Below are 24,477 nucleotides of genomic sequence, written 5' to 3' on the forward strand. Positions count from 1 at the left end.
TGACTATCCTGGCGAAGGATATCCTCAAGCATTTTCGAAGCCATCGCGAGCCTGTTGAATATGAGCGCTATTGTGAGATCAAAGCAATAGTGACAAGAATTGGCATGCTTGAGAATGGATGGAAAGTCTAGATAGCGCCATAAATGAGCCTGGCGTCTCATCAGACCGGGCAAAAGACGCGGGAAAGCGGTACGTTGTTCGAGGGTGGATGACTAATGACATGTGCAAGTGATAGGAAATGGTTTAGAGATCAGTGACATTTTCGAGGACCGTAATCGCAGCTCTATCTGTGCTTGTGTTCATGTGCATGACGTGTATATTCTGTCACTGTGTGTTCTCGAAATACTGTTGACGCGCATTCCTTATTATGATCAGCGAGACGGTGCCACCCGACGTAAGTTAATCCACAAGACAGCATCGCACGACAACTCGGACAAGATGAAACGTACACGAGCGGATGATGTCAGATCTGCGGAATCGACGATCTGGGGAAACGGCGTTGTGTGGAGAACAGGCTGCCACAGTCTTGGGGAAGCGAGATTACGACCAACGTTGTTTTTTGGTCGTTTCGACACCGTTGCGCCAGAGGAAGCTTCTATGTGGGACTGTGTCGATGTGTCTCAGCCGGAACTAAGCCAACTATGATTACCAAGGCAAGTCGACAATGCTCCTTCACTCTCACGCCAAAGGGAGAATGTCTTCAAACTGACTGCAAGAGACTTCGAACGTTGAGAACGTGAGGTCCGTATCTGCAAGTTCAGTTCCGGTCATCGTCCCATGAACAGAGTCTTCAACATGAAGAAAGAGCTGGCGTGATTCTTGCTCTAGCGTTCGACTAGCGCTCTGTTGAGAGCCAAATTCAGACTAACTTCACGTAAATATCCAAAGCCGTCGCAGCGTGGGGACAGTGTTAACAACTTTGCTTCGACGTGTATTCTGGTGGCAATATACATGTGGCATAATGGTCTGCTCAAGAGCTTGATGAGATCCAAATACTAGGGCAACTGTTATATGTACGGATTTGTCTCAATCTGACCAATGATGACGGACCGTCAGCGGATTGCCCGTCACTGATGGGGTAGCCTGCGGCAGCACGACCAAGTCTCGGTGCAGTAGCTTGATTGGCGAGAGCGAGACACGCCGCATGAGCTTCGGAGGTGTGACACCGCCTACTCGAGGTGGAGTAGGATGCGATTGCGCGATGCTGTGAGCTACTGCACTTGCTCCGGCTGGCCGGCATGGTGCATCTTATAGAGCCAGCTACGAGACAACCACCGAGAGTTGTCACCAATTGCATTCACAAAGATGCCAAGGTGAACAGTGGTTCGTTCTAGCAACGAAGGGGGTATGGTGGCTGCAAGATCTGTGCTACGAGGCGCGGTGAGAGATCTGAAACATAAGCTCAGCTCCGATTCATTAGTCACTGCACCGTTTTCAAGCGTTCAAGGTCGCCCACGCTTGTGAGCCAGTCGTTCGGTGACACGGAGCTTCTCGGTCTCCAGATGGTGGTGGTGGATTCTTGCCGAGGACACGCAACTGCAAGATTTTAGAGATAGGAACAAGCAGACGTGCGGACTGGATTGGACGCATAGTGGCCTCTTGCGCCGTGAGCAAACAACCATGGGCATAAGAAGAAGACATGTTTTGCAGGTCCGAGAATGGACGCGTCGCAAGAGGATGGACGGCTTAGGAGAGAAGGTCTGTTCGAAGCCGCCGTAAGCGTTGCGTACGTGACAGCGTGTCCCGGCAAATAGGTAGATTTGTGTAGTGCCGAGGGCTGCGTGCAGAGAGGAGAACGGCGCGACCCTGAGTGATAGATGGCGGGATCTGTCCGCGATGGCGCACTGTCATCGCTGGGGCATCCCGGCAGCGTCTACAAAGCTAGCAATGGTTGCAACGAAGGTGACGTGCGAAGATGACCTATGAGATGGGCTGTTCCGAGAGGCGATGGAGGTTTTCACTGGCAGTGTCGATGGGTCCGCTGCGAGCAGACTCAGCAGCAATTTCCCGCGTGCGGTGACGAGGCTCACGTTGTGCGGACTCTTGCAGCGCATCGCGGAGGGGACCAGCGTGGTGGCGCGGTGGGCTTTGTTCCACGACTTTGGTGCTGGGAAGGCGCGCTCGATGGCACTGGAGGGTCTAGCGAGGCGGGCGGACGGCCCAGGCGACGACAATCATGGGATACAGTACAGAACAGTAGTACTGTAGTATGTGAGGCGAGGCGGGACCGCAGTCGAGCATCGGCGAAGGAATATGCGCTCTGGGAAGGCGACTCGGATGGTCTTGCCCCGCGCAGCATGATCGTCGCTCACTCCACCGGGCCCATTGGATGGCGAGCTGGCCAAACACTTGCATCCAGCTACGAGTGGGACCCGCTGCAGAGGAGCGGAGCGCGCTTTGAGCTTTGTGGTGCGACGCCGGCCACTGCTGCCGTCGAGCGCTATGATTGCGACTGGAGCTGTCCTCAACAAGGTGGTAGCGCATGTTGTCGAGGTGGAATTGTGCGCGTCGCCCTCGGGTGCATGCTATCATTTCCCCACGCCTTGGCGGCCTGGCTGCAGTTGCGCCGCCGCCAAGCGCAGGCAGGCAGGCAGGCAGACGGTCGTGATGCGCGTGCTGGGGGGTCGGATGCAGCTGGACAGTGGCGGCGCCGAAGCAGGTCGGTCGGACCGCGGCGGGGCATCGACAGGTAGACCAGAGCTTGTCGGTGTGCTTGTCCAGGAGCAATTGCATCCATGGAGCCATGTGCACCGAGCCACGTCCACCGCTCTTCGCCATGTGCAAACCGCTCAGCCGCATCATGACTGCGACCCACCTGAGCGTCGAGCGTCGAGCCGCCCTGCCCATCCAATCGATGCTCGTGTTGCAGCGTATCTCTCTGCCAGATTGCATGTGCGTCATGGCCAGCGTGAGAGAGGTGCTGGCCGGCCGCTCGCGTACCCGCACCCTGGCCCAAGTTTCATGTCTGGATTTCCTGGAGGCGTTCGGTTTGTTTGCGACGCTGGAATGCGCACGCATGCAGCAGCCGCTCGCCGCTCGGAATCTTTCTGGTTGCTCGGACGGAAGCCCTGGGGCGTCGGAATGGGCCAGCCAGCGTGCAGGCGGTGACGGCGAGCGCGAACAGCCTGCCGTGTGCCGTCGAGATGCAGCATCGTGTGGGCCAGTCCTCGCCATGCCGTCGACCCCAAAACCAAAGGCCATGTTGCGGCCAGCGGGGAGGGGGACGGTGGGAGGAGCTCGCGCTTCCTCGTACTGTGTGCACCGGACCAGAGACCAGACCAGACGCGGCACGTCGCCCACGGACTGAGCTCGCAATCACACACCGTCTGATGTAGAGCGATGCTCGCGGGCAGAGCAATCTGCACTTGCCGTGCAACTGCCAGCCTTAAATCTACCATTCGATAGCCCGCCTCTGCTTCATCTGTGCCAGTGTCCGCCGTCGTCGTCCCCTGCCTGCCCGCCCGCCGTCGAGCCTGCTCATGGGCCGAGCGCGAGCCTAAGCCACCTTGGGACTTCGACTTCCCCTACTTCAGTGTTCGCGCCCTCACACCAAACCCACGCTTTGCCTTCACCGACGCCGCCTCACCCTCCCTCCCTCTATTCTTTCTCTTGTGCGTGCCACTGTGACCCTCCCGTCGACCCCTCCAGCGCCCCAGGTGACCCCGACGCCCGCTCCCCTCCAATGCAGGCTTAACCGTCCTGCTCGGGAGGCTTGGTACACGCTGCCAGCTCCGTCGATCCACGACAGCCTCTCCAGCGCTTCCGCCGACTTTGTTGCATTCTACCCTCTGTTTTAATACTCTCTCGCGTTTTCTTCCACGGCAGGTGTTTCTCCTGTAATTGCCTCGGCGCCGTCATTTCCGTCCAGCGAAAGGGGTACGTCGTCCACCGTGCCCTTGCCGCCTCTCCTCCTGAACCCGGCCCACAATTGCTCCAACGGCAATCTTGTGAGCTTCTGTTCGTCCCAGCTGCACCCTCACACCACAACCATGGCTATCTGCTAACACGCTGCCGCGCAGACTGCTTCGTCGCACCGTCGTCGCTTAAGCCTTCGACCACCCTCTGTCGCCCACGACCGACCTACCCACAGTCGTCCTGCGAGAGCACCCGATGGCTACGGTACTCGCGCCCATCGTTCAGACCTCTACTCCGATTACGATGCTGCACTCTTCCTCCGATGCCTTCCAGAATTCTTCGGCACAGCCCCACCATACACAGCAACGATCGTCACAGATGCCACGAAGCCAATCGTACGCTCAGGCGGCGGGAGCAGGATACCGGGGCACCTCTGCTCCGATAGCTCCATATGCCTTCTCAAGCACACCTCAGCTACGACAGGATACCCGGTCGACGTCGGGACAGCACCAGCAGGCTCTGCCACAGCAGACTCAGGCTGCAAATCCTGCCCGTCTGGGCCATCCTACACATGCATCCTCATCTTCGGACTCAACCGTGTCCACGTCGGGTTCCTCAAGCCGCTCGCTTGCAGCTCCTTCGTTCACTACTCGGGAAGATGGCGATTTCAGAAAGTCGGTCATTGATAACCTTCCTGCCTCGATAGGTCTTTCCGCGTCCGTGCCCGATCTCTCATTATCCCTTCCGGATGCTCCAGTAAAGCCTTCGCCCGGTCGCTATCGTCGAGGTGCGAGCAGGACCGATTCTTCTAATAGTGCTACGGTCACTACACCGACACAACAATCGCCCTCACTTGGTGCAACGGTCCCGCCATCAAATACGCGACCTTCCCTTGGCCTTCAATTGAACACCACGGACCTCCTGCCTCCCGCAAGACCAGGTCACAATCGCGCCAGCAGCGTCGATGACATGCACATGCCAAGAGGAGGCACCAGCGAGCAGGCCAAGCGTTATAGGAGACGCAGCTTGAGCAGCATCGAGGCTATGGCAACTACCGCAGCACCTCTCTCTGCACCCGTGACGGCTATCACAACCGTCGCTACATCGAAGCGGCCGACTTTGGAGACACCGCCTGCTTCCAGCTCAAGTCGTCGACCGGGTTCGAGTCAGAGCCACGAGAGACAGGGTAGTTCGGGTAGCACGACATCTTCCCATGCGTCTACCAGACCATCTGTAAGTATATCTCTCAATGGCTCGTACCATTCTAATCGTAACAGTCGCGCCACGAGTCTACCCCTTCTCGCGCCGCCGTGGGTACGACGTCAGCGCCTGCTTCCAAGACGCCAGAGCCGAATCGACGCATTGCACCTTCTCCGCTGTCCCAACCCATCTCGCCTTCTGAGCCTTCGAATCCTGCACCTCAAACCTCATCTGTAAGCCCGGCGGTCAAGCAACTCACGGCTCTGAACGATAAAGATGGAAGCAAGGGGATGAAATCTCGCTTACGCCGAGCCTTTTCGTTTGGGAGCGCCGCTGAGCTTCGTCGCGCATCTGCCGAGAATAATCTGAGCGCTGAACGGGCGAAACTGAGAAAAGATCGGTACCAAAACGAAGAGGATTCAGAACAAGCGGCCATTATAGCAAAGCAAGAGGCAGCCGGCATTGGCGCAGGCATATACAACGGACAGGGCGGCTTCACAAGCTCGACTGATAACATTTCGATATCCTCCACAGCTTCGTCGGCCTCCGTGATGTTGAGGAAGATGGGCCATGGCATGAAGAAGGGCACCAGGTCGATCAAGGGTTTGTTTAGGCCCAAATCAGTCATTGGGGTCCCCGCAGCCGATGGTCCCGTCATGCAGCCACAGGTTTCGCGTGTCACCGTCGAAGCTGAGCGTCAAAAGGTCAATGTGAACGCGAACCCGCACGAAATTGGTGGCGGGACAGGGTATCCTCGTCTGGAGCGCAATTCTATCGACGCTGGTCGAAGCACAGATACCAGCAGCTTGGGTGCACCCTCTAGTGATTCCTTGTCTCGTAAGAGCATCATTGGTGGGGATCGCGAGCGTGCTGAGGTACTCTCTTCCATCAAGAAGGGGATCTTAAAACGTGAGTACGCTATGACGCAGCTTCTTGAATATGCTGACATAGCTCAGGAACGGACACAAATTCGGAGACTTCGTCTCCGGTCTCTCGGCCTGTCGATGCTCGCACAGAGTCGCCCAAGTCCAGTGCTCCAAGCACACCCGTGAACGAGCGGAACGATTATTTTACGCGACCTCCACGTCTCGCGAACCCCAGTACCCGAAGCTTGCCTAACACGCCCAACGGGTCGCGTGGTAATATCTCGTTCAGCCCTCGCCTCCAGTTCTACGACGCATGGTCTGCTTCTGACTACGACCGCCGTGGAGACATTGCTACGTGCAATAGGCTCACTCCTATGCTCGCGCAGCAGATCAAGGAAGAGCTGAACTCCTTCAAGATGGTATGGGACTTGCGGTCACGCTGAAAGTATCTGCTAACCTTGTAATAGGAGATGGAAGTTCACGAGCTCTCCAAACCTCACACCCATTTCTTCTAACGATTATGCATCCATTTGGACCTGGCGTCTTGGTGAAACGTTTCCAACTTAGCACTTCAGGAATTGGAGCAAAACAGCATTTACGAGTCGACCTTTTTGTTAGCTCAGTCACATTTTCTGGTTAACGACGACCTTGTCTCTCTTCTGTCTTAGCGAGCATATGCACTCAGATAGAGAAGGCTGCGCCGTGTTTAGCAGAGGGTCGCTGGCACGCGTAGAACGATGCATTCGACAGCATGGAAAACCAAAAGTACCAAGCGAAGGAGGAAGATTTCTTAGTTCTTTCTAGCTGAGCGAACACGCTTCACTTTTCTTTGCCGTTGATCTAACATCGCCTTTTCTATCTTTGCTGTTCCTTTAGCAACTCTGTCGAGGATCCTTCCTGTCTCTCCCATCATCTGTCTTTCCTCTCTCGGCGTGGCTTGGCGTGGCTTCCTTCCCTTCAGTCTCCTTTACTGTTCCTTATTTCTAGCTGCGAGAAGAAAGCGAAGGTTGGATGGGCTGCAGGGCGCAGGCGCGTACGTGGAGAAGTCTTGTTTTGATACGGGCACTACTTAGTTGAGTGTAATTGGAAAAGAATGGTTGACTGGCTGCTTCCTCGCTCCTGCATGCACCAGTCCTCGAGATTTGCAACAGGCCAATCCCCACGCTTGCCGGTGTTCGCCCAAACATGCGCATGTGACGCGCAGCTTATTGTATCTGCGGCGAGGCGAGACGAGTGCATGAAGATTGCCGAGCCTTGAGGAGCCCTGCCTCAAATTTCAGGTCAACGGTATACAGCTAGCGTTATCGCGCGCTTGAAAGAAGATGTGGTGTGTGTCTGCGATTAACCAACCACAGCGCGAGGGCCACACACACTTTTGCACGGCCAGTGGTTCACCATCGAGGTCCTCTCTAGCACAGCAGTCCCATCGGCTATCGCGATGCATGCTGGATTTTCGAGCATCAGGGCACTGCTGTCTCTGCAACCGTAGTTGCGGCCTTGGAAAGATCCCCGCTAATGCATGACAATACAATGCAAAATATTATCGGCTGGTCTGTAGGTTGTCCCACATTGACGGGCCTGCGCCTGCCCCTTTGGCATGCGAACATTCTGGCAGCTACCAAGCGTGGCTAGGCGTCGAACTAACAATTATTGATACTCATGGAAGATCACGGTGGGCGAGTGTGGAAAGGGGAAAGGAGCTGATGACGGTGCAATTGAAAGAGGAGACGAGATGGTGCCGACCTCGGGACGTCGATGGGCTGCTTCATGATTGTTGCAGGTCAAGTCTGACGGTGTGTGCACCGGAAAGATTGTTCGCTGCAGAAGTCACTTACACTGTATGCATTATGACACGTTGACGGCCGTGCGGCGACCCGTGGACGCGTTCGCGTCACGTGATCAACGTCACGTTGTGCCAAGCCTGGAGTGGCTCGCTTCTACTAGCTTCACCCGCACTTCCATTTTGACCTTTGACTGATCGCAGACACTGTTTCAGCACATCCACCACATCAGACAACATGGTACGTTGCGTTGCGGCGACCTCGCTGAAGAGACATCCAGAACGGCACAACTGACTTCTCTCAGGCACCTGCAGCGACCGGCGGCAAGAAGCAAAAGAAGAAGTGGTCCAAGGGAAAGGGTACGTGAACACCGCCCCTCCACCAGCGCACATGCGCACGGCATCTCCTCGCGCATCGTTCATGTCCACGGCGTCGTTAGCCGCGCCCTGGAGGGATACATACCTCTTCCGCAGCGCTCCGTCCGCGAACCTCCCCGCACATGGGATATTGCATATTGAGAACGCCACTAACGAATGTTACAGTCAAGGACAAGGCCCAGCACGCCGTCGTCCTCGACAAGCAGACCGCGGACAAGCTCAACAAGGACGTCCAGTCCTACCGCCTCATCACCGTCGCCACCCTCGTCGACCGTCTCAAGATCAACGGTTCGCTCGCCCGGCAAGCCCTTGCCGATCTCGAGGAGAAGGGTACCATCAAGAAGGTTGTCGGCCACTCCAAGCTGAGCATCTATAGTACGTTTTCACACTCTCGGGCCGTCGTTTGGACAGAGGTTTTGCTGTGACTAACTCGCAACAGCCCGTGACGTTGCTGGCGAGGCTTAAGCGGCTCGTACGAACAAAAGATGGCTGGATGAGATACTCGGGTCTTCAATCTCGACATTTCAACGACATTCCTCTTACCCCACTATTGGTCGGCATGTTTTCGTAAGGGAAATCCTTACTTTGGGCATGCTCACGTGGGATATGACATGAGAGGATGCGGCAGGCTCGGCTCAGATCTGAGTGTCCGCTGACGGTACGGAGTCGATTATGCATTGAATGAGAAAAAGGATCTGAAACCAACTCGGTTCCCCCATGACAGACAAGCCGTGATGATCTTCACATCAACTTTGGCTGTGATCGAGTGGCATAATTTGTCGACCGCCTGTGTCCCTCGAAGGATCGAAAATGTCACCCAAGGTTCAGTCTCAGATTGAAACCTCACCATTGTCTACTGTTTTACATGCATTTGCTAATGTTTCCACTCTTTGACATGGACAGCTTGTGCCACCTTGAATCAATTCGACCTCTCACATTCTAATCGGAAGAAACACTGACCACACGTCAAACTGCCAGATGCGTATGCGATCAAGTCCATCTCGCTCACATGATATTATAAACAGTGTACATATGTAACGCTTGCATATGCTTCATCTTCGAAATATGCCCACTCTCAAACCTCATACTTCCTCACGGGCCTCCCCTTCTCTGCGTTCTCACAGAGTGTTCTCTTTGGCAACTTCGACAACCAGCCCTCCTCCCTCTTCACCTCCCCAACCTTTCTATACGCCTTCCCCTTGTCCCCCCTGAAGAGCTGATGCCAATGCTCCAGCCCATCCCTCACACTCTGCCTCGCCTTCCTCAGCTCCTGCGCACTTCTATTCTTCAAATCGGCTTTGCTCATCGCCTTGCGCTTCTCTCTCGCCCTCTTCTCCAGCACGGCGTGCTTTTGCTTGTCTGTTTCGGGGGCATCGGGCGGCGGAGGCTTCTCCCAAGGCTCGAGCGGGATGTACATTTGTTCAACGCCGCGCAAGTCCGGCACGCTGTCCGTGTCGAAGCAGCCGGTGAGGAACGCGCGCGCGGCATCGCGGCCGGCGAAAAAGTGGTAGGAGCCGCCGGGGCCGTAGGTCGCGGGGCTGATGCTAACGTCGTAGATGGTGCCGTTGAGAGCGAGGTATATGGGTTTGGAAGGGTCGGTTCCGTCGTACGCTTTCAGTTCTTCGTCGGTGAGGGAGACGGGAGAGTTCTACGCACGTTTAGTATGGAATGAACGGTAGGGAGGTAGAATTCAAGACTTTGCGCACCATGATGTTCTTCCATTCTCTTGCGCGTGTCCACCATGGGTTATAGCCCCATGTCAGACTCGTGCCGCTCGTGGTGAGATATGAGAGCGCGCTGCTGAAGAGCAAAATGCCGCCCGCTACACGCAGGATGTCTAGCACGGAAAACGCTGAGGATGTGGTTTCCGTTGCGACTTTCTTGATGGGCTCGGCGGGCTCGTCTTTGGTAGGCGCGGGGCGCCGGTTGCGTGTTGCCATGGTGGAGCGGACAGATACTTGTCGTGGTGGGGCTGACGATGCTACTTGAACATTGAAGCTGTCGTTGCAATGTGGAATGACCTAGTTTGGCTACTTGAACATGGTGGCCTCTGAGGTTCAAGCGGACCGCGGCGCCCGGGTGAAAGCTGCGGGCCAATATTGGCGAGATTACAACGGTCCGCGGATTACGGGCCCTGTGATTGGACCTGCCGTTATGGGAGGCACGTGACACTCCAGAAGCCTTGGAAAGGTCATTGCATAGCCCACGTCAGTCGTGCCCTACAATTTGTATGAACGGTGTCCTCTCAAATCGCATGGCTTTTGTGTTCCAGCCATCGGAACGTGGCCTCGCAACTGTCCTGCAAGACTCCAAACACGGCGTGAGGGAGCGGTGTGCCGCTCCTGTCTAGGTGCTACGGTTCCGCGAGTATTGTCCGGGAGCGAAGCATGCTGTGCGATATGCGGCCCCACGGACAGTTCCGAACAGCCTGGTCGAGTCCCAAGGAGCCGGGCGGGTGGCAGACGGTCGCCCGGGCTGTCGTCACGGCTGCCGTTGGTGGTGTTTGGGTGCTGGCGACGGATGCAGTACTAAACGGCCAAGCGCGGCGTGATGAGAGGCAGGAGAGGACTCGGTTTGGCTGCAAGCCTGGAGCCTCATCTGCACCTCAGTCCGCGTCGACTCGACCCGCGTGGCACCGGCTTTCTTCCTCTACACCTGCGTGTTTGTGTTTGCTGCAGCGCATTGGCCGCCCTGCCAGCCTCCAGGCCTGTCTCGCGCACCCAAACACGCGGCATCGCTCCACTGTGCATCTGCACCCATCCGGGGAGCCTTCGTCTCTCTCAGACCCGCGCGCCAGACCAAAGAGCCGTCCTCTCTGCGCGTCGCCGGCTGTTGGTTGCATCGTGGGTTGGGGGCGGCGTGCTGCTGGCTTGGGCCGCATTCCAGGCTTCACTATCGCAGGCCGTGCACACGTTACAAGACGATTACATACCGCCTGGTGGCCATGGAGGTGAGCATCCGATTCCTTTTCCTCCCGCAGCTCGCTCTCTATATTTCTCCTTGCACTCTGCCGCTGCTCCTTCGCTCCTCCCTCAACCCTCCGTCGTCCGGGCCCGTCGCGACCCACACCATGGCTTGACCTGACCTCGCTCGCTCGAGCCGGGCACCTGGCGCGAAAGGCCTGCACCCACCAAGCTTGTAGAACCTCGACGCTGCGAGGGCTCCCCATCATTGCCTGCCACGCTTCTGCTTAGCCACCCTGCCTGTCTGCTGCCAGCCGTTGGCTCCGTCAGGCCTGTCAAGCCCACCGCCGCTGCCACTTCCGACACGAGTACCACGCTTCACCACCGCCATGCCCGCCAGGTGAACGGGCGCACCGACGCGGGAACTCTGTTGCACTTCATTTCGCCCGCGGTGAAGGCGTCTTGCCCGTGGACTCATCCTCTTCAATCTCTCTTTCCCCTGCCTTGTCAGTTTTCTGCTCGTTCCAGCGAAGATACCCCGTGCTACCTCACATCATCATGGAGTCGACCCAACCGCCTTTGTCAGCTTCTCAGCATTCCCCTGTCACAGAGTTGCCGTCTGTCCACGAGGATCCTTCGCAGGCGGACCACTCGCGTTTGAAACCCGGAGCTCAGTTGACCTTGATGCGATATCTACAGGACCTTCCAGACGCCGAAGTCCCCCACACGGATCCTGTGCCGCCTCGTTTCCATACGGGCCGCCTTCCTAACAGCAAAGCTGGCGATGGAAAGCCACGGCTGTTGCTCATGGGCCAGCGAAGGTGCGTCACATTTGTTTTGCGTCTGATGCTGCCTGGCTGATCCTGGCACAGGAGTGGCAAGTCGTCAATATCCAGCGTAGTCTTCCACAAGCTGCCGCCTAGCGAGACATTGTATCTCGAGACAACCACTCGGATCAAGAAAGAATCCATGCAGTGAGTCGCCTTCGTGCAGTTTCTCTATGTAGTACTTATGCAGTCAGCTCGTTTATGGATTTCCAGGTGTGGGATTTTCCCGGCCACCTGGACTACTTTGATCCAGCCTTCGATGTGGACAATATATTTGAGGAGATCGGAGCGCTCATATGGGTCATTGACGCTCAAGATGAGTATCTCGAAGCTATCATGCGTCTCAACACCACCATACTCAACCTACAGCATTCTTACCCGAACATCAACGTGGAAGTCTTCGTGCACAAGGTCGACGGTCTTTCAGAAGATTATAAGGGCGACACGTTCCGCGACATTATCCAGCGCGTTCAAGATGAGCTCTCAGATCACGGATATGAAAACGCGCCCGTCTCCTTCTATCAGACCAGCATCTATGACCATTCCATCTTCGAAGCTTTCTCAAAAGTAATCCAAAAGCTGATTCCACAGCTCCCCACACTCGAAGCACTTCTCAACAGCCTGTGCAGCACGTGCCACATCGAAAAGGCATACCTATTCGACATCATGAGCAAGATCTACATCGCAACCGACACAAGCCCCACGGACATCGGAAGCTATGAGATCTGCTCTGACTACATCGATGTCGTTATAGATGTTAGTGAGATCTATGGCTGGCCACGCGGTGAGCAAAATGGTGATGATGAAAGCCTCACCGAGACAGGCAACAATGACGCCGAGAGCCTAATTACAATGGAGAGGAAGGGCAATAACTATCTCTATCTCAGGGAGATCAACAAGTACGTCAACCCAAGAGACTGCCCCAAGGACTGTGAATGGTGCCAACGACCAGATAGATATCTCGCCTTGATCTGCCTCATGGGTGATGACAGCCCCGCAGAGAAGAAGGCCGTCATAGACTACAACGTGGGCGTTTTCCAGGCGGCGCTCAAACAAGTCTTCCCTCGCGCCGAGAGAGACGCTGTAGAAGCGCCAGCCGCCTGACCTAGGCGGTTTCTTCGCCAAAGTATGTAGCATCTTCGGATAGCTCGGTAGGTATCGATATGGATTCTCCAAGGCTCTAGTCCGTGACATACTTTCACCTACACGAGCAAGGGGTCCGGCCTTTTGAAGGGCAATGATCCAAAAAGCGCATCTGTATCATAGAAGGGCACTACAGCTGAGATGAGGAAATAGCAAGCGGAAAATTCGCAGCTCGTTGCTGGAACAAGATTAGCTGGAACCTAAACTAAATGTTTTTGAAACTCGAATCCCTCATTAATCAGAGCCACGGTTGGGACGGCGCGAAGATCCACTCTTGTCCAGAAGAGGCACGCAACGATAATGCAAACGTCCCATTGAATCGATTCGATTGCTGTATCCCAACTTAGTAGAAAGATTGCCGTTACACGCTCTCAGCGCAGCGGAACAGAATCCACAGCACCCTGATACAACACTAAACAGACACTAGGTATCATGCGCAAACACGCCTCCCAACCTCTTGCCAACCCCAACTCCTTGCATTTAGATCTCATGTGCGGTTACTTGTCCGTCACCTCTGCCCCTAACACGCTCGCAGACACTTGACCCAGTCCACCAAGGAAGCCTAGGAAAAGTGCTAGCGCAGTTGACTCGGCAGGCCCGACGATGTCATCAGTGATGTGCTCTCCGTCCGTTTCCGTCTGATCGAGGTCTCGCTTCGCAGCCGCACTCGGTTCGTAGACATCGTCCGCGTCTTGGTCCGAGAAGTCACCACTTCGGAGACCTCTCCTTGTGGGCCTCTTGAGTGCATTCGGATCACTCGAATAAGAAGCTTTCGAGGAGGATGCGGTGCCGTCGGTGAGGGGTGCCCTTCCTCGGGCGACCCCCGTCTCTTGGGCGTGGCGGCTGGCACAGGGTCTTCCAGCTGTTCGGAACCCGCCGCGAGAAAAGCTCTCTCCTTGGCTGTGTCGTTGAATGCTACGGGCTGCTCGTCCTCGTGTGATACAAGGAACGACAATACGCTATTGTGTAGCATGGCTACGACGTCCAGATCTCGAACGAAAGCCCAAACGAGCAAGCTGATGGAGGCAAAGAACACGTCTGAGGTAGTTACAGTGACAGCTGGATGTATACTGACGGGCTTGAGCTTCTGTGCTAAGTTGCTGAGGCCTTCATGCAGTCGATTTGGAGTTGATCTACCTCTGCCGGCTGCCTCCTCTAGTCTGTGCTTCAGTCTGTCGTAGACTGAGGTCTCGGTCAAGGGAGTGCTAGCAAGGAGCGCAAAACCGAAGACCTTCCAATGCAGGATGAGGGCAGCAATAGACAAGCGATGGAAAATCCGGGCGTATGAGCGGTGTGCCGCAGCTTTCGACTTGTAGTGGTCGCCCCATCGTTTGGAAACAATCTGTCATAGTATTAGGATTTGTATCAGCTCAACATTGTGAGAACTTACCTGCGGCGCAAATGCAAGGAACAAAGGCACTAACACATAGCCCCAGCGCAGGAGGATAATGTCTTTGTTGTCTTTCAACTGGCCAGGCAATGTGTGCAGGGCGAAGATGGATATCCACACCGGTATGTAGAAAACGGCAGGTTTGGGCGTAAACAGAGCATCGCGGCGCGGGCTATCCTCGCTGTGCTCGGCCAGAGGAGTATACAACATGATGGTAAAGAAAAGGTTCAGAGCATATGCCAAGCTGCCGGTTGCGCTCAAAATGACAAATGACGCAATGGTAGAGGCTGAGAGGTTTCGTCTGCGGCCTGTCCAGTGTCAGTCGGATATATACCAGACATGCAAGCCCGGCATTTGGAAAAGTGCCAACGCTAGCCACATGGCAAAACATACCTTCCACGCCCATGAATATGGCATTGGCAATGAGTGCTACGAAGTGCTGGGTCGTGTAGACGAAGGCCTCAGGCTTTGCGACTGCCACTTCGTCAGAGGCACGAACGAGATCCGTGTCGCTCAGCCAGTCGCCCAATCTCCATCTGCCCACTCCTTCCTCTCCGGTCCCGTACCAGCCGTGCCAGATGGTGCCCGGTGTTTCGTGACCGCCGATATGAGCCCAGTCCAGGTACGACAGAGCGCGCCATAGGACAGCAAAGGTGGTGACAGAAGTCAGCGAAACGAATGCGAGGACAGAAAAGATCAGCGCATGGCGACGTCGAGCTTCTACTTGAGCGCGCGTTGTAGCCGCTGGAGGGAGTGCGCGCGCCGCGTGGCGAGCTTTGAGGAGCACATTTGTTGTGAGGACAGCAACCAGCACCGTCTGGCCGGCAAAGAGCACGTAAGGTAGCCTGTTGCTTTGCGCCGTAGCGCTTGACTCAAGAGGCGCCATGGCGAAACGTGGATGAGTATCAGGAAGCGGTGGATATGCGCATTGCACTTGGGCTTGTGTTGTTCTCGTGTGTATGCCCTTGACGCGCCCCGTGTATGCGACCGTCACGTCACTAGCAGCTAGAAGCCGGGGGGGTTCTTAGTCCGTCCCGGTTGCATCCTTAGCCGTCGATCCTCTGGGCGCGTCGTCTCCACTTGCCGCGTCTGCGCCCAAACTCCGACATCCACCAAACTCACACAATGGCGCCCATAGACCCCGTTGACGACCTCCCAGACGCAGAAGCCGATTACCACGAGTCGTCTGACGAAGACTTCAATCCCGCCGTCGTTGCCGCCGATGATCCTTCGAGCTCCTCCGCCGAAGAAGAGGCGCCTACAAAGCCAGCCAAAGGACGAGCGAAGCGCAAAGCGGCTGCTGACGGGCAGCTGGACTCTGGGGACGAAGTGACGATAGAGACAGCACGGAAGCGCAAAGCTAAAAAGCGCAAGCGGGCAAACACAGACGACGAAGACGATCTACTCCTATCCGACGATGGTGGAGACGGAGGCTTGGTAAAGACACGGGCTCAGAGGAGAGTCGAGTATGTGCATCTGTCTGGGATACCGAGCCGCGACTGACATGGCATCGACAGGCAGAAGGAGCGCAAACCTCTCGCGAGGACAGACGGAGCGACCGTCGACGTCGATGCCTTATGGACGCAAATGCTTGCTACGCCGCTGAAGCCTGTGCCCACGCCCGTAGCGCAGGACGCAGATGCGGTGGAAATTGAACATGGTGCCGTCCAGGCGCTTGCGCCTCAGGCTGTTGAAGAAGAGGAATCCGTGACAGTGAAGAAGGTCTACACATTCGCCGGCCAGCGCACAGAGGAAGAGAAGCAGGTGCCGTGTTCCGCCCTGGAAAATTTCCTATCAGACGGTTGGAAGGCAGCAGACCCCGCAGTAAGGAAGCAGACTATCCGCGACCAAGAGTCTGAAGTCAAGGAAGAAAGGCCCAAGGTTCGGCGCCCGCTCCGTCGGCCCTCCCGCTTCGATGCGAATCCCACCGGCTACGTACGCGCTTTACCTCCTGAACGACAACAATCGTGGCCCCGGAAGGCTACGGCTACTGCGTCTGCACATCAGAGGATTGTCCCGCCTGCAGAAGCACCAAAGGCTGCGCGACCCGAGAAGGCACAAAAACTCAACGTGGTGGACAAGTCGCGCCTGGACTGGACTGGCTTCGTCGACAAGGAGGGCATCGCAGAGGAATTGGATACGCATGGCAAGACAAAAGAAGCGTATCTGGGACGTATGGAGTTTTTGGCTGGAGTGGAAGCACGGAGGGAGGAGGAGAGGAAAAAGATGAAGACTGCCGCTATTGGTTCTTCTTGAAGTGCACCTTGTCCCATCTGTCTTAGTTTTCAAAAGATACCCATTTGTATTCCATTGTACACGCTAAATGACTGATCACACATGATCGGGATTTGGACGACGAGAGAAGTTTCTCCCGTTCAAATATCAGGCTGCTGAGGAACAATAGCCACGCTGAATCGAGATGCAGAATTAGGCGACTGACCTCTCGCCGCATTGCTTGTTAAGTCATCATAGGGTACATTCGCCATTTACTGATCGACCACGTTTTGAGGCAAAGGCTTGTGCGATATCCAGGGAAGGGGTGGGCTAGGATGGAGTCAGAGAAAGATTGCGCAATCTGGAGAAGCTATATTCCACTGGCCTACGAGAAGCTATTGCATGGTAAGCACGATGATGCATTGTGGACTAAGTCCACCTCAAGCTCGATAGTTTACGCTCTTAACTGAAGAGATCGCTCACAAGAGGCACTACAGGATTGTACTCATGTTCCATTGTGCTACACTAGGAATTGGAGAACGCTACCTATCGGAATTAAGTCGCCATGGACAAAAGGCAGACGATGGATGGAGTGCCACCACGTCCAACAACCGATCACTCCAAGAGTTCCATTTACCCTGATTCCTAGCTGACGCCAAAGGATCGACAAGAAGTCGAGTGTCTGTTAACGTAGACTTCGTCACTACGCCATAGGTGAAGTCGTCATCTTCAAAATCTTCCTCACTTTTCCACCCTGCTCGTCCGTGACTTCCTCATGCTTCACGTCTCCATTATAACGAAATGATTTACGAATGCCGGATCTGCCGCGTTGAGATGCAGTTCCCAGTCCTCGTAGATCGATGTCGACGCCACAGGCTGGCAATCACTATTACACTCCGAAGCGTGTTTCTGGGATCTGAAGTCAAGCTGGCGAGGACTTTGCCTGTAACGAATTTCATAGCTTTCTGGATCCAGGGTTTTCATGAACCGTTGTGTGAGCGAGGCCACCAAGCATATTAGAGTAACAGGTACCTATCTTGTCGGCCGGCATCCTATACTTAACTCTAATCCTATCATTCGGCCCATTCGTATACGTCGATCCCGCCACATACGGTTGCACGCACCAACTGCCCTGCGGCACACCCCATTCGCCAGCCATGGAGCGGCCTGTGATAGATCGGTGGTACCCCCTACGCCAGGCAAGATGGAAATGTCACCTAGGGATCTGGTGGTGCGGCGCCGGGTGTATGTTGTCATGGCGGCATAGACAACCTTGATGTTGCCGCTTGCCGAAGGAGGAGGATGAGCCCCCAGTGGTCTCTCTTGCGAAGGTGAAGCTGGGTTTTGGGGCTGGATAGGAGACTGAGAGGGGTGGCCTGCGCGAATCCGAGGAGGGGTGGGAGGATTGACATGATTGTACTACTGTAGCTTTCGATTGGTATCGTTCGAAATTAATTGTACTATCTCAAACTCGCCGTCAGCCGCGGAAGGACTATCTCAAGCCTTTAAATGCACCATCCTGCTGCTAAGATGGAGAGGATACGTCTGCTTAGTGTTACATCGATGCGCCCTTGTTATTGGTGCAGGAATATTCAAGCTGGGTGCTTCATAATGCAGGACCTCGTTTTCTCTGGTTTGGCTTACCGCCCTCGCAATCCCCTTTTCAAATGAGCAATGAAAACATCAACTTTCAAATCGCTTCTCCGCACTCTAATGCTCTTAACTATGGAGAGAGAGACCTTTCTTCTAGGTGTAGCAGATCGTTAAACGGGTATTTTCCTGGCTACATCACCACATTGTGGTTCTGTGGAATGTGTCTCTCGGAGTACTAAAAAAACAAGTCATCCTCGAATTCGATGAGAAACCAAAATACAATTACAGTGGATATCAAATTCACGCAACAGATCAAGCAAAGAGCGAGATCTACTTAGTCTCCTCTCACGTACAGATTACATTGATCCCTTCTCTTCCAACTTACAGCCCCATTGAGCGCCCAATAGACCACTACCAGTCTCCGCCATACCATATAGGGTCAATGTCAAGCCTCTGTTTCTTCTTTCTCCACCTTTTCACTTCGGTCCATTCCATTACTGTCCCTCTGAGCAGCAGCCATGATCTCCGGATTGGTCTCTTCAAGAGCCCGCCTTGTCTTGGGATCTAGTTCGTTAAGGTCTGGGGCAATCCACATCGAACTCTCCCATGGTTTCACGCCTAGCAAGTACATCGTGTCAATTTCTTCCAGCGTTCGGCCCTGGCCTTCTATGACAAAGAAGTAAATCCCTGCAGTGCCAGAACAATTAGCAAGCATCGCCGTGGTGTGGAGCAGGAGAACGGAAGAAAGAGGTTGGTAGATGAACTCACCAAAGCCAGCAAGTATATTGCACCCAGCAAAGACATAACCGTAACGGAAGTCTATGGCGTCTGTGATGAATGGTGTGAAGAAAGCAAGAAGAAAGTTCCAAAGCCAGTTGCTGGCTGTGCTGAGAGCCATTGCCTTTGCGCGGTAGCGACTGGGATAGAGTTCGCCGCAGATTGTCCTATCACCGTAAATCAGTCTACTTCAATGCGCACACACATGTCAGGCTGTGTGAGCTCACCATATCATCGGGCCCCAGGTCGTCGCAAAACCAAAGATAAAGAAGCAAGCAAAGACAATCATGGCGACCGAAGCGTGAGGGGTGTTCTCCGGCGTGTTGCGGTCTAAAACAAAGTGGCCTACTGACGCAAAGACTAAATGTGGGGGTAATAAAGTCAGTGTAATGTCCACAGCTAAGGTGAGCGGGTGAAGTAGATGTTCTAGCCTGCTACGAATGCCTGAAGGGTTCAGACCTAGAGGTTTAAGGCCTGGGGTCTTAGACAGTCGCCCAGCCTGAACACCCACTTTGTACCCCGGCATTGCGTACTCATGAAGCAGATGAACATCCATACAGAACCTGCTATGAGGGATTTTCGACGGCCATAGTGCTCCACTATGTAGAGGCCATAGAACGTTACGCCGAAATTGATTCCGTTCTGAATGAAGTTAGAACTTCTGTAACATGGTCGATAGTCTGCGGATGGAAGTGAACCTACTAAGATCATTTGTGTAACGAATGAGTTGTTTATTCCAGTGCCACGAAAGATTACCGTGCCGTAGTAGAAGAAGTAATTGGCACTGCGAAGTGTTAGCCTATGCCTGTTCGGTAGAGATGTCAGGGCGGAGGCAATGTTGACATACCCAGTAAGCTGCTGAAACATCTGCAGTCCCATCCCAATGGCCAATCGGTAAGCCATCTTGGGCGCTTTCCACATTCGAAACCACTCTTGGATCGCGGTTCCCCGGTTGGTCTCTTCTGCAAGCTTCATCCTTATCTCTTCCAACTCCAAGTGGACGCCGTAGTGATTCTCGCCCACTCCATAGACTTTGCACATCGTCTGCTTCGCCTCTTCTTCCTTCCCATGCCGGAACAGGAAGCGCGGTGTCTCGGAGAAGAAGAGAATGCCACCGGCAAGAATTGCCGGGAAAACGAAGGACAAGCCCAGGGTGATCTGCCACGAAGCTGCTTTATTAGATTGGTGTTTTTCTGCTGCAAAGTTGAAGACGGCGGCAAGAAAGATGCCAAATGTAATCATGAGTTGGTATGTGCTGATGAGGGCTCCTCGGATGTGGCGAGGAGCTGTCTCGGCTTGGTACATTGGTACGAGGAGACTCAGTGCGCCTACACCAAGACCAGCTACCAGTCGACCGAGCATTACCTGTAAAACTTGTGTAAACAACAAAATTTCTTTTGTTTTTTGTGTGCAGCATAAGTCTCACTATGCACAGAGGGAGGAACGAAAACGTACCTGGTACCACTTATCCGTCGCTGAGATCTGGACAATGATTCCCACAGAGAAAATCATACACCAAAAGATAATACTGGGCTTCCTCCCGATCCAGTCCGCAATCGGTGCACCTGCGAGTGCTCCAAATAGAGTGCCAATGGATAGCAAGCCTACGATTAGACCGGATCTAACATTGGAGAAGTAGTACTCGGGAGTCTCCCCATTCATGTGTCTTTGGCCAAACCGTCTCAAGAAGTCAGGCATGGCGAGAAAACCTGAGATCTGTCCGGTGTCGTAACCGAAGACAGCGCCACCTGGACAAAGATGTGAGCATATCTACCTTCGAAGGTATCCCCTTCTACATGAGCGTAAAGAGTGTATTTACCCATTGACACCAACAGACCCATGGAAAGGCCGACCCATGTCAAGCGAGGCAGTGGCTTTGTATCATAGCCTTCATGCTGGCCGACCCATCTGGAGCTCTGCTCAACGGAACTGCGCCGTCTCCAATTCTTGATGGGGCTGGAGAGCCTCATACTGTGCTTTCCCAATGATCTCCTAATTTCGCAAAAGTGTGCTGGAACCATTGTCCGGGCGACGCAGACTTATACGTGCGCCGGTACGCCGAAATGTGGCTGCAGCCTCTTACCCCAGCAGGTACTAGAAACATCGGCCACGAGATCAGCAAATAATGAACGCTCAGATTCATTGGCAGGAACCCTCGGGATCTGGTGGTACGGATGACGCGGAAGGCAGGGTCGCCGTACTGTGTATGCGGCTGCGGGAGATCAGCTGCATCATAAGACTTTAGACCAGCTACATCGCTCGGCCGAGACTGAAGCGTTTGATTGGTAAATGGAGACCCTTGAGAAACTTTAGAGCTCATGAATCTTAATCTCGATTGCTGTCCATGGATTCTACCGAATTGATGGTAGAGCGGGAGTGGCGTAATGACAAACCCACATCAAGCTTCAACAAAAGCTTGCTTCAACTGCAGTGGTAACGTTAAGCTGTCAGCTATGCGAACTCCGCACCCCAGGTTCTAACTGAGACTAGTTTCCTGAATATGGCGTGCTCCGCTGACTGGGATCCACCGTGGGTATGGTGACCTGCCGCCCGCTTCCGGGACGGGCGGCAAACCTGTTATGGCATGATGGCCGACATAGTCGACCATGTCAGTAATCAGAGCTCAGCGTTTTTGCCCTCAAAAATAATTTCGTTGATCTCGAATCGTTGGAAATAGTGTGGCGAATAGCAGGTGGTATTGGTCCATTCTTCTGGAGCTGTACTGGATAAGTAGTGCGCAACCCATCGTCATTCCAACACGTTGATGGAACCTATATAGATCAATTGAGCTTACAGACAGTCGCGGTCTAGCTTGATACACAGTGTAGTTTAAGCATTGGTCCTCTTTCTCTGGCAAATTGGTTGGGATCGGTGCATTTACGTTCCCTTGGGGCTTGAGGCACAGATATGGGTGGAACATGTCGCGTGCTGACCACCCCGCAATCAATGTCCAATATTCAGATAGCCAATTGAATATCATCCTTGCTGGTCGCGGTGCTCTGAAGGTAAGCACGACATTCCACGGAGGTGAAAGAGTAGGAATAAGCATCCGCGCCAAGCTATCAAAGCCCACTCAGCAAAGGCAAGAGCGGTTTCCCAAATGTTAGGGCCTGCTTGGTGCGAGTGTAATTAGAGCGTGTAACTCGATATATCAAGTAGGGGGTACTCTAATTTAGATACTGGGAAAGGAATACATTTGGATAGTGAAAATACCGCCCTACCTGTGCTAAGTACTAAATCGTATATCTAGGCTTAAAGAGGTGTAAAGTATGTTGTTATTATATAGAGCTTGTACTGAAACGAGGCTCTTAGCTTAGAGAGAGCTGGAACATATATATCAACTAGTAACATAGTAATCATGATCATGTTTGATAGTACCTTAATCAGATATACAAAGCTTCTAAAAAGTAGCAAAGTCTTCTTAATTCAAAATTACAGACCACGCTCACATGAAATAAGCTCTTGTGCGTCTGTACTTGCGAGCGATAGTGTAATTGCATATCATGGTAATGATAGAGCGAAGCGCTCGATGAGTGCGCTTGCTGAGCCGTTGTCTGCATGAGTTGAGGTAACACTTCGACTATAGAGACGCCGATTCATAGAGCGTACTTGCGTCAATCGAAATTGCTCGGCTTAATGATCTTTTCAATGGAGTCTGAGTTTTAAGCAGACCTTCGTCTGTATCAATGACACTCTCATCCTCAGTATGACAAGACCATTGCGTACTATGGTCTCGATCTCAACTTAGACACACATTGGATCAAGTGATCACAGGGTGCATCAAAAGCCATACATACGGGTATCACAGAGAAAAAGTAGCCTAGCATCTATCACAAGTCAGAAACCGTCCTGAGTCCTTCTAAATCATCCCAGCATTGTATATCTATCAAATTTTCCAGTGTGAACGAAGACTAACGCATCCCATCGCAACCCTCTACTTCTCGTAGATGTTCGAATCGAGATTCACGGGGAATTGATCCCGACCCTCGGCATCCTTCCTCACCCAAACACTCACACTGACGCCCGGGCATCTGAACACCCCGTATCCCTCGTCGTCGATCTCAACCTCATCCTCTTCCCAACCAAGTACATCCGTCCATCTCTCACCCTTGTGCGTCTCTCCCACAGCCATCCGTATCTCTCCAGGTCCCTTGTTGCTCATAACGACCGCCAACCCCGCCGGTTTATCCCATGTCCCCCTCCTCACCCACCCAATGCAATTCGCATTGTCCCAGTAGTCTTCCTGGTCGCCATACGAATATAGTTTTCGCGCAAGCACCAGGTCGGCGAGTTTATTCCCACAGGCAGGTGGCTCCGCATGATCGCCCTGCATGCCGTACATGTCGCCATAGAACACGGAAGGGTAGCCCTCCCCACGCAGGAGGATAAGGCTGTATGCCAGCGGCTTGAAGAAGCCCTCGATGGGTGTTGCGACTGTCTGTCCGGGCTGCGTGTCGTGGTTCATAACGACTGTGACTGCCTTCTCTGGTACGCGTTGGACAAGCGTATTGTCAAAGACTTTGCGTAGATCGGCGCCTTCGGTCGTGCTAATAGAGCTGAAGTTGTACACGAGGGGTGCATCGTAGAGGCTGAATTTGTGGTGCATAGCGTCTAGCCAGGGAAGCATTTGCTCTACATTACCATTCCAGAATTCGCCAACGAGGAAGATGTCGTGACTGCACGTATCGCGCAGGTTATCGATCCACTCATTTGTGAAGCGCTCGCTGAAATGTTGCACGGCGTCAAGCCGGAAGCCACTTAGGCCGACCTCTTTCGTGATCCATGTCCCCCAATTCTTTACATCGGCGTCAACCTCAGGGTGGCTGTAGTCGATGTCCGCGAACATCATGTAGTCGGCGTTGCCCTGCTCTGCGTCAACACTGTTAGACCAACCCTTGTTATCGCCCTGGATCTTGTAGATAGCTTTCTTTTCGTTGGCCTGGTCCCAGTCCGTGCCTGAAAAGTGCTCCCAGTGGTACTTCATCGCGGAATATTTGTCGCCGCGGCCGGGAAAGTCGAAGCCCAGCCATCCCTCGATCTCATACGGCTCTGAGATTTCTTTTGTGCGGTCGTTCTCGTCGACTTCAATGACACGGCATTTCTCTGTCTTGTCTGCGCCCGCTTTGTGGTTGAGCACCGCGTCCCAGTGGAGACCTACGCCCTTCTCCTTGGCAAGCTTGCTGAGTTCAAGAAGGTCTTCCTTAGTGCCCCATTTCGTTGCCCGAGTGCCCTTTTGTTCGAATTCGCCTAGATCGTACAGATCGTAGATGTCGTAGCCGTTACCTTCGGGGGACGCAGCTTTGCAGCCCGGTGGCAGCCAGAGTGCGCTTATGCCGGCGGAAGAGAGAGCGGGTAGAACTCTAGTAAGCCGTTTCCAGTGTGCGTTATCGGCAGGGACGTTCCATTCGAATGCCTGGAAAAGAGTGGCGTTTTCGGAGGTCGGTCTGCGGTCTGCTCGCGATAAGTCTTTGTCGTATCATCCTGCAAGGATCTCCTACCTTCCTCGCCCATCCTGCTAGACAAGAATCAGGCTATCTAACATAAATCCGAC

The 24,477-nt window shown here is 54.0% G+C and overlaps 8 protein-coding genes across 8 annotated transcripts; 4 read left to right on the forward strand and 4 right to left on the reverse strand.

The window, feature by feature from the left end:
• Positions 1–4,233: 4,233 nt before the first annotated feature.
• On the forward strand, positions 4,234–6,436 carry BNI4 (bud neck involved protein; the record flags this gene model as incomplete). Its single annotated transcript, XM_056209534.1, has 4 exons — positions 4,234–5,088; positions 5,133–5,964; positions 6,012–6,340; positions 6,389–6,436. 4 exons carry the CDS (start codon positions 4,234–4,236, stop codon positions 6,434–6,436), a joined length of 2,064 nt encoding a protein of 687 aa, XP_056076356.1.
• A 1,503-nt stretch (positions 6,437–7,939) lies between these two features.
• RPS25 (40S ribosomal protein S25) lies at positions 7,940–8,544 on the forward strand (the record flags this gene model as incomplete). The annotated part of the gene is made up of 4 exons (XM_056209535.1): positions 7,940–7,942; positions 8,007–8,061; positions 8,245–8,454; positions 8,519–8,544. The coding sequence occupies 4 exons, from the start codon at positions 7,940–7,942 to the stop codon at positions 8,542–8,544; spliced, it is 294 nt and encodes a 97-aa protein (XP_056076357.1).
• Positions 8,545–9,154: 610 nt separating this feature from the next.
• On the reverse strand, positions 9,155–10,019 carry N0V89_000716 (uncharacterized protein; the record flags this gene model as incomplete). Its single annotated transcript, XM_056209536.1, has 2 exons — positions 9,155–9,727; positions 9,786–10,019. 2 exons carry the CDS (start codon positions 10,017–10,019, stop codon positions 9,155–9,157), a joined length of 807 nt encoding a protein of 268 aa, XP_056076358.1.
• A 1,521-nt stretch (positions 10,020–11,540) lies between these two features.
• On the forward strand, positions 11,541–12,913 carry GTR2_1 (GTP-binding protein gtr2; the record flags this gene model as incomplete). Its single annotated transcript, XM_056209537.1, has 4 exons — positions 11,541–11,803; positions 11,855–11,956; positions 12,004–12,708; positions 12,766–12,913. The coding sequence occupies 4 exons, from the start codon at positions 11,541–11,543 to the stop codon at positions 12,911–12,913; spliced, it is 1,218 nt and encodes a 405-aa protein (XP_056076359.1).
• Positions 12,914–13,449: 536 nt separating this feature from the next.
• On the reverse strand, positions 13,450–15,228 carry N0V89_000718 (uncharacterized protein; the record flags this gene model as incomplete). Its single annotated transcript, XM_056209538.1, has 4 exons — positions 13,450–13,779; positions 13,803–14,294; positions 14,343–14,650; positions 14,736–15,228. 4 exons carry the CDS (start codon positions 15,226–15,228, stop codon positions 13,450–13,452), a joined length of 1,623 nt encoding a protein of 540 aa, XP_056076360.1.
• Positions 15,229–15,467: 239 nt separating this feature from the next.
• SWC5 (swr complex subunit) lies at positions 15,468–16,598 on the forward strand (the record flags this gene model as incomplete). The annotated part of the gene is made up of 2 exons (XM_056209539.1): positions 15,468–15,808; positions 15,860–16,598. The coding sequence occupies 2 exons, from the start codon at positions 15,468–15,470 to the stop codon at positions 16,596–16,598; spliced, it is 1,080 nt and encodes a 359-aa protein (XP_056076361.1).
• A 1,996-nt stretch (positions 16,599–18,594) lies between these two features.
• Positions 18,595–20,896, reverse strand: HXT5_1 (hexose transporter hxt5; the record flags this gene model as incomplete). Its single annotated transcript, XM_056209540.1, has 8 exons — positions 18,595–18,836; positions 18,918–19,093; positions 19,154–19,286; positions 19,460–19,568; positions 19,629–19,710; positions 19,774–20,291; positions 20,382–20,674; positions 20,746–20,896. The coding sequence occupies 8 exons, from the start codon at positions 20,894–20,896 to the stop codon at positions 18,595–18,597; spliced, it is 1,704 nt and encodes a 567-aa protein (XP_056076362.1).
• A 1,964-nt stretch (positions 20,897–22,860) lies between these two features.
• On the reverse strand, positions 22,861–24,437 carry N0V89_000721 (uncharacterized protein; the record flags this gene model as incomplete). Its single annotated transcript, XM_056209541.1, has 2 exons — positions 22,861–24,377; positions 24,425–24,437. The coding sequence occupies 2 exons, from the start codon at positions 24,435–24,437 to the stop codon at positions 22,861–22,863; spliced, it is 1,530 nt and encodes a 509-aa protein (XP_056076363.1).
• Between the last annotated feature and the right edge of the window lie 40 nt (positions 24,438–24,477).

Source organism: Didymosphaeria variabile (genome assembly GCF_027946475.1).
Source record: "Didymosphaeria variabile strain IMI 356815 chromosome Unknown scaffold_1, whole genome shotgun sequence".
Lineage (NCBI taxonomy): Eukaryota > Fungi > Ascomycota > Dothideomycetes > Pleosporales > Didymosphaeriaceae > Didymosphaeria > Didymosphaeria variabile.